Source organism: Myxocyprinus asiaticus, chromosome 35 (genome assembly GCF_019703515.2).
Source record: "Myxocyprinus asiaticus isolate MX2 ecotype Aquarium Trade chromosome 35, UBuf_Myxa_2, whole genome shotgun sequence".
NCBI lineage: Eukaryota > Metazoa > Chordata > Actinopteri > Cypriniformes > Catostomidae > Myxocyprinus > Myxocyprinus asiaticus.
Genome location: NC_059378.1, coordinates 11,842,094 through 11,851,508, shown reverse-complemented (window position 1 = coordinate 11,851,508; position 9,415 = coordinate 11,842,094). Strand labels below are relative to the sequence as shown.

Genomic DNA, 9,415 nt, shown 5'->3' with positions numbered 1-9,415 from the left:
AGACAGCTCATGCTCGAAAACCCTCCAATGTGGCTGAATTACAACAATTCTGCAAAGATGAGTGGGCCAAAATTCCTCCACAGCGCTGTAAAAGACTCATTGCAAGTTATCGCAAACGCTTGATTGCAGTTGTTGCTGCTAAGGGTGGCCCAACCAGTTATTAGGTTTAGGGGGCAATCACTTTTTCACACAGGGCCATGTAGGTTTGGATTTTGTTTTCCCTTAATAATAACAACCTTCATTTAAAAACTGCATTTTGTGTTTACTTGTGTTATCTTTGACTAATATTTAAACTTGTTTGATGATCTGAAACATTTAAGTGTGACAACACTTTTTCACACCAATGTAGATAGATAGATAGATGCTTACATCATCTACATTTAAATTAACAGAATCCCATCAAAGTTCATTCATAAATTTTCCTGTACCACTTCTGCATTCCAAAATGTAGAAAAAAATGACAATGACATAAGTCCATATGATTGCCAGTAAGTCAACCCACCACAGGAAACAGGTAGGGATCTCTATAAAATAAGGACACCCCAAAGCTCATCTGTACATCTCCTCTCCTGTGGGGTCAGTTGAATATCAAGAAAGGGTTATCAACAAAGAAGAGGACTAAAGAATGATTTTCTCTGGAGTCATGTTTTCTCTTATGTTTCTGCTTTCTGACAATGCTCAGTGCAGAAAAGTCGACGGCAAATCTGAGTGCTGCTCTTTGGTGGAGGGCTTTCCTGTGAGGCTGAAGGAGCTCCGTTCGTCATATAAAGAAATACAGAGTTTTTATGTAAGTATACTGAGACTACTCTCTAGCTCAGGTATATAGCATGAAGTCTGAGCTTTGCAAATCCCAATTTTTGCCTCATTACGTGCTATAATTAAGTTTAAGGTACTCTCTAATCGATTTGTATTTTCATTTGTTCTTTTCAGGAGTCAAATGACGACTTGGATGCGTTATTAGACGATACTGTGCAACACAACATAAATGTAAGCGACACGTTCCGCTCATTTACTCCCACTGCACTACATCAGAAATGGTTCCAATTTAAATAAGTAACAGCAGAAGTAATCATACCGAAACTGGAGGTTGCAGCCGACATGTATGCAAACCATATTAAAATATCACCAAACATCTCGCGCTACACAGCGCCGCGGAAGTGGCCAAAATAAAGTGCTTTTACTGTGGGTGGTTGCAACAGTTTATGGATAAACCTTATGTCTATAATCCACAGAGTCCTTACGGGTGTCATGTCATTAACGAGATCCTGCGCTTCTACTTGGAGAGCGTTCTGCCTAAAGCTGTCAAGAAGATCCACTTCAAAACACCCATCGACTCCATTGGAAATATATTCCAGGAGCTCAAGAGGGATATGCTGAAATGCGTAAGTCAGCCTCTCTCTATCGCTCTCTCTTTATATATATATATAAGGCAATGTTGTATTGCTAGGCTTACCAGCACACAAATGCCCCTCTCAGGGGCCGTTCACACCGAACACGTCCTAGACGCAGATGAAAGCATTTTTAAAAGTTTAAGTTCTTCATAGAACAGCAGTTTAAGCGGTTTATTATTAATATTATTATTATTTTGTTCTTCTCAGCAGGGGTGCTCATATTGCTTTTTCATATTGTAATATAAAAATGTCAATAAAGTACGAAAAAATGGCTCCAGACCATATGATAATTAGTGTTGCTTATGCAATTACATGGCTCAGGTCAGGGTCTGTTATAATGGTAGTATTACTTTTTAAAAATGTAGTTTAGGCCTCTTCGGAATGTCGTAATTAAGACACTGTGTAAAAAAAAAACCCATGTGGCTTTGGTTAGCAAGAATGGTTGAGTCTAGCAAGATTCCTTGTTGTGTAATGCTATGGTGAGGCAAAGTAGGTGTCTTTAATATTGCAAACTACATGGAATAACACACATCTTTCTGTGTTACAGAGGAATTACTTTTCTTGTCAAAAGCCTTTTGAGATCTCCAACATAAAGAACTCGTATGAAAAAGTAAGCACATTAACATGTCTTAAACATCAAGTTTTGTTATTTGTCTTTTATTAACTCTATCTTCCACTTAATTCCATCAAACTGTTTACAAATAATACACAATGGACACAATGTTTTTTTCTTTCTTTCTTTCTTGTCTGAAAGCTATTCCAAAGTTTGACATTGTCCTATTCTTTACTTTATAGTTAGACGGAAACGGTGTTAACAAAGCCATTGGAGAGCTTGATTTGCTGTTCAATTACATTGAACAATATCTGGCATCAAAGAGAGTCAAGCACTAATAGGATGGACTCTGGATTGGTCTGAATACTCTGATTATGAAGAATGCACAATGAAAAACAAACCACATAGGATACAGACACAGATAGCCATATGCAAAATGACTTTAACTTATTTAATGCCTACACCTCACCATCACACTACTTTATGATGTGCTGCAATGCCTCTTTGAGTCTTCCGTTTCGGAAGTTCTGGAAAGTGTCACCATGGCAATGTTTTAGATGAAACTAAAACTATAATTTTTTATATATAAGTCACATTGACCAGGGTGATTCTGAAAATGAGTTGCATTTTGCCAGCTTAATGAAACGACTTGAAAACTGCGTATTTATACAAATGATTTTGTGAACTTAATTTATTTTTTATATTTCTTGAAATACTTCAACTTGAATGTTAATGTTACTGTACTTTTACTGATGGCTTTTTACTGATTACTGATGGTTATATCAAATTCTTTAAAGAAAAGTCAATAAATTATTGCAACAATGTAGCAAACAGTTCCTTTTTTTGGTTAATGTGGTTTATTTGTCTTCCTCCTGTTGAGATGAGTTAATTTCTCTTGTTTACATCCTATGCTATATTTCAAGAATTTGGGGCAAACAGACATGCTAAACCCATGCTCTAAAATGGAAAATCTTTAAAAATGATGCACATGCTGACATATCATTTAACATTATAATAAATAGGGTGTGTCAAAATGAGTGAGCGACGGTTTTTAAAACATGACTGTACTTACATCAAAACTGACCTAAATAGAGCAGTTACCAGCAGTTCTGCAGTCAACCCTTTACTGTAATAACAGCGACGCACGTTTCACCCGAATGAGATTACCTATGTAACAGCGATGTAATACGGGCCAAGAAACTTCAAACCTGCTGCCGTGGTGTGAGCTTCCGAGTCAGCAAAACAGTTGTATGGGAACAAGAAGCTAGTTTCAGTTGCGATAGAATGCTAAGCAAGGCTTGGAGTGGTAACTGGTTAGTGTAGCAGTTTTTGCACAACAATAGACTGGAGCATGTCATATCTTTGAACATTTACCAACACCAAATTGTCAGGCTATGTCCGAAACTGAAGGCAGCTGCCTTGCTGCTCAGTCAGTCACTGACTTAACATCGTTTTTGTATGAAGAAACCTATTTAAATGGATAGTTCACCCCAAAATGAAAATTGTGTCATCATTTACTCACCCTCATGTTGTCCGCAATCTATATGGCTTTCTTCTTTTTTTTCTCAATGGAACAGAGAAGATGCAAGGAAGAATGACAGCCACAGTCACCATTCACTTTTATTGCATCTTAAAAGGGACAGTTGAGTTGTTGGGCCTTTTTTAATAATGTGGAGGTTTTCAGGTGCCAGTCGAAGTCTGATGTGGACCTCAGGAACCTGAAGCTGTTGACTACTTCCACTTCAGTACCACTGACACACAAGAGACATTAGGCCACAAAAGATTACATAAAACAACTTGCTGAAGGCTCTGGTGTTCAGGATGAAAGAGTGTACACTTACTGAGCACTTTATTAGGAACACTATGGTCCTAATAAAGTGCCAGACCATCTCAAGGTTCGAAGTGTCTTGCATTCTGAGATGCTATTCTGCTCACTACAATTGTACAGAGTGGTTATCTGAGTTACTGTAGCCTTTCTGTCAGCTCGAACCAGTCTGGCCATTTTCCGTTGACCTCTCTCATCAGAATGAAAATCCCAGGAGATCAGCAGTTACAGAAATACTCAAACCAGCCTGTCTGGCACCAACATTCATGCCACGGTCGTTACATTTCCTCATTCTGATGGTATATGTGAACATTATCTGAAGCTCCTTACCCATATCTGCATGATTTTATGCATTCCACTGCTGCCACACGATTGGCTGATTAGATAATCGCATGAATAAGTAGGTGTACAGGTATTCCTAATAAAGTGCTCAGTGAGTGTATATGGGCAGTACACCCAAATCTTTTGCATTACGTTAAAGCCTTTCCCATCTCTCTCAGTTCGATTTCTGAGTTCATGCAAATAAGGCTGGGCATAGAAATGCATCTCTTCTATTACTTTAAACTCTTCAGATATTATTTGTACATTTGGTTTACTGGTTTGCTTGCAGCTGTATGGTTTCCCTGTTTTTCTTTGAATTTCGTTGTGGTGCTCCGGTTTTAACAACAACAACAGCCAATCTCATGAGCGGGGGCTGCTGAGTTGCTGCTCTCGTGCACTCTAATGAACAGGAGAGCTACGGCCGGTCAAGATTTTTACTAAATAATACATTACATATTGGTTTGTGTCTTGTCAAACCTTATCGTATGCCTTCAGAACAAGGCACGGGTCGCATGTAATTATTTATTAGACTTTTGAATTATACTTTTGCGTACTTTTGAAGCTGGAAGAGATGGTCACTATCCACTGCCATTGTATGGACAACAGTGAATAGGAGATTTCCCAAATTTCTCCCTATGTGTTCCGGAAAAATAATTTAGGCCATACAGTTTAGAACAACATGAGGCTGACTAAATAAAGACTGAATTTTCATTTTTGGTGAACTTGGGTGAACTGTTCAGTTCTAATAAACTTGTCTTGCCTTGCTTTACCCATTTAACAGAAAAGCAGAAACAAAGTCAAAATTCTAAAAAAGGAAACATGGGTTTTTTTCTGTAGTGTCTCTAGTGATTTTTTTTTTTTTTTTTTCAAATTCTCAGATTCTGTATTCCACTGTTGTAATTAAAAGCTAGATAGGAACCAAAACAGTCAAAACTTTATATGAAAATCATCATTCAGTACCCATGTAATTTGTGTTGATGCTCTAACTTGATGTGATATGATACTGATATAAAATGATCTACAACGGTTTGTGAATATGATGGCAGTCACATGTGTGAGACTTCTGAAACAGTGGCATGTCTTGCTACAGTTTCTATTTGGCAGTCATTTCCTCTCAATAGGCATTATGTTATCAGCAAGGCAGTTTGACGTAGATGAAAGTCCATTTCAAATTTGTTAACCAACATTGAAACTACACTTGTTTAGAAACAAAATGGTTTTAAATGCACTTTGAAACAGGACTAAAATATCTCACACATCTTGAGTGTTGACAAGTATGTCCACTCTATATTTGAAAATAAGATTTTAAGAAGCAAGATACTTGGAAAGTACTGTAAGATGTTCCTGTTGCTCTACAGGTAGAGCATGTAACTAGCAATATGAAGGTAGTGGGTTCAATTCCCAGGAATCAAAATCACTTCAAGCTTGAATCACAACTAAATTTGCTTTGGAAATAAACATCTGCCAAATGTGTAAATTTAAAAGCTTTTACTCAGTACTAACTGGAAGCATTAATATGCTTAAAATGTCATCTACACTAAGTGCACAGAAAATGAGACTGATCTTACAGTGAATTTGGACATGGTAGGTTGACTTTTTTGGACTTTTTTTGGTCTACCCCCAGTGTCCAAAGGGGGAAGTGTTTTTAAATGTAAGGACACGTGTTGGCTCCAGTCTCCGGGTGAAATGTCCACTGGGGGGAGCCAAAAGTGAGTTGAAAAGATAGTCCTTTTTAGTTGTAATGGATGTATGACAGTAAACAGGAATGCATATTTTATTAACTCTACCCCCAAACCTTAAACCTAACCATCAATGGAGTAAAAAATGTAATCTTAGAAGGAAAATGGAACCTCTTAATTGCACTCATCACTTATTATGCAAATGCGATGACTTGAGAACTTAGGTCTCCCACACTCAGGGCCATAACCACAATATACATTTATATATCCCCCCAATAATTTATATTCTTGTTTCTGTTCTGTTGCAGTTCATTATGCACCGCTGTTTAATTGTCATTAAGTTGTTGCAGGAATAACATAATGGTTTAAAATGTCATTTGAGATAGCCAATCATATCGACGAAGGTGGGACTCAAATTTAAGAAGCTGACCTCGTGGATTATAGTCCTTTATCACAGTTCACGTGTCATCACATCCGGCTCCGAATAGTAGCGTAACCATACATCTGCCCATCAATCTGTCTATGAACAATCACAGTTTTTCTAAATAAATTAAGCCAACTTGGATGCACTTGGCAGTAAACATTAACCATTTAATCGTTTCTTTGGAGTAACTCAGCACTTCACCATGTGTTATCTAGCACTTTAATGTGTAATAGTATCTGAGCAAGGCGATTATCAGCGCAAATTTTTCCCAGTTCACGAGGAGCTGCGCTGTTCAGCTCACTCCCAGATGATTATTATGCTCAACTCAAGTCTGAAGAGACAGTGTTTAAGTGTTTTAATGTCATTGTTTTCATTATTGCAGCATGCTCATCTCCCGTTTGTGAATATAATACAGTTGTAGACACTGGGACAGTTTCATCTCTATGTTTTATTTACATTGCATTCGGTCGTGACTCGCGATTTGACGCTTCAATCATCGTACTTAAACCACGAGGATATAACCCCACTTATACCACAGGTCTGTTGAATGCTTGATTCTGATTGGTTGATAGATGTTCTAAGGTGTGCAATTATTTTTCAAGTAAATGCACGGCTATGAAGTATTTCCAGGTCTTGACCGCATAACAATTCCATATCACTTCACCAAATTATTTCAGTTATTTCAAAGAGCCCTACAGGCTACCACAACAAAATAACCAATTAAAACAAAGACACTGGTTAAGTACATCAGATAAAAATTACAAACAATGTCTATATATCCTAAATTTATTTCAGTTTTGATTGAAAAACGTCCTTGGGCTCCCTCGTTTTTCTCTCTTTCTCTCTTTCGCTCTCGTCTCACCCACACACACACTGTCCCAGCCAACATGTCCAAGTGGGCCCCACATGGGATTTAAGTGGGTTATATGGGTGTCATCTGGGCATGGGGTAAGAGTGGGCACTTTGATGGGCTGAATGTGGGCCCCAGCTTGGTTAAGGTTGTGGGCCCCAGTTAGGCTGCCCAATATTGTTTTTTTTTTTTTTTTTTTTTTTAGGGTTCTGTTTGGGCCCCATTTGGGCTATCGCCTTAATAAAAATTATTTCATTGCTGTTTGCAGTTGATTTAATTTAATAGTTAACAACCATGACTGTTTAAAATAAAAAAATATTGATTCAATTGATTCATTTTAAATTAATTGGTTATGGTACTGTGTGTGTGTGTATACAGTACATATACTGTGTGTATACGTGTGTTCATGTTTTAATTTGTTTATTGATATCTTATATTTTTCTTATTTAAATAAATCACACAGCACTTGATCAATCAAAGCACTTGCATAATGCAGTCCCTCCTCCGAAAGTTTTGATGACTGGCGTGTGTCAGTGCCTCCTTCTGCCTTTATGTTTGAAAATAAAAGGTCACCACCTGAACACCATCACCTCCTGTGTGTCTAGGAATATAAAATATCTATCAAGGTAGGATACATAGCCTGCATTTAACCCAGTTTTACACCTGCTTTTGTATGATGGGAGATTTTGGAATTCAGGGAAGTTAAAGGAACAATATGTAGTATATTTACTGTACTAAAGCATAAAATTATCATAAGTTATCAGAGATTTAGGAAACATGCTGAGCTGAAATACTGGCTTCTCCGAAAACAATGCTACAGCCAGTATATTCTACTTTGAAATGTCTGGGGAGGAGGGGGCGGGAGAGACAACTCTCTCCAATATTTTGAATTTGGACTGCAAGTACCCATTTTAAACACCTGATATCAATGTTACATATTAATCCTTTAACAAAAACCTGACGTAATCTAGTAATCGAAAGATTAAAAATTATAACAATTGCAGTTAGCTAGCAAACTGTCCTGTAAAATGTGGGGGTTACAAATAAAAATCTCTTTTGACTCTCTTTAGCGGTGTCAGAGGATTTTTATTTATTTATTTAAACACTAAACCTTTAAATAGAGAAACAGACTGGTTTACTGTGCTTTTTTTAACTAAATTTTCACTCATCACTACTGTATAATGATTTTTTTTTTTCTTTTTTTTAATTACTGTTTTATCCAACTAATACTATTTTGCACATTTGTCAAGCAAATATTATAAATCAGCCTTTATGTTCAGGTATTTGTGACCTTGCCTGTGATGGTTACCTTTACTGATGTGAATGGTGTGCAGTTGAAGCTGTGAGTCTGACTTCCAGAGAATTGTGTTGTGTTGTGTTGTGTTGTGAGTGTTCTCACTTAAGCAAGTGGTACAGAGTTCTAGATGCAGGGGTTGGTTTAGTGTACCCACTGGCTTCACTTACCCCACTTGCCCCTACTGCACTGTAACCATTACGAAAATATATTTTTGTTGTACATATATTTTCTACTATACTTATTTACATCTCAACTTTAGATCTCAGTCCTTGGGGACATTTGAGGCAGGAGCTACAACTGTGTCTGAAGAATTATCTGTATTACTTTTTTTTTCTTTTTTTAAGACAAATGACCTTGCCCGTCAATTCAACCTCACAGGGTGCCATGGCAAACATTAATTTAGAAACCCACGTCTCTTTGATACTTTGCATGGTATAAAGACATTTCAACATCCTTTTTGGTAAATGGAGCTTACAAGTATAAGTATTATGTTTGTTTTTTTAGTTCTAATTGGCCTATGCTCATGTAACTTGCTTGCTTCATAACTAAACACTTTTGTTCTCTGTGGCAAATTGAATTGTTTATGGGTTTGATGAGCTGTGCCCTTGTTGCAGCAGTAATAACCTCAACTTAAGCAGAACATTTTGCTGCAAACTGTCAGTAAGAATGAGGTGGATCCGGCCTTCAGTAAACCATTTAGAAAATGCAAGAGATGGCAACTGTGCCTTGAGAGCCCAGCAGGACTTTGAATGGAGGGCAGCATAGTCAGATTTTTTGTAATTTATAAATAATTAGTAATTTATTCAGTTTAATTTTTAACATCTTAGAACACGTCAGCCAATCAGAATCAAGCATTAAACGGCACCACGATTTAAGGAATATTAATTCATATTAATTCATTTATACAGAAAGAGTAGATCTGTATTTTTGAAAAATATGCTTAAAAAGATGTACACTTACATTAGATGATGACTCTAGTCATATCTTAAAGGAATAGTTCACCAAAAAATAAAAGTTCTCATCATTTACTCACCCTCATGCCATCTCAGATGTGTATGACTTTCTTTCTTCTGCT

The 9,415-nt window shown here is 37.0% G+C and overlaps 1 protein-coding gene across 1 annotated transcript; it reads left to right on the top strand.

Moving 5' to 3' along the window:
* The first annotated feature begins 524 nt into the window (after window positions 1-524).
* Window positions 525-2,762, top strand: LOC127426161 (interleukin-10-like). The gene is made up of 5 exons (XM_051672754.1): window positions 525-787; window positions 931-987; window positions 1,233-1,382; window positions 1,939-2,001; window positions 2,187-2,762. Exons 1-5 carry the CDS (start codon window positions 626-628, stop codon window positions 2,280-2,282), a joined length of 528 nt encoding a protein of 175 aa, XP_051528714.1. The 5' UTR covers window positions 525-625; the 3' UTR covers window positions 2,283-2,762.
* The last annotated feature ends 6,653 nt before the right edge of the window (window positions 2,763-9,415 follow it).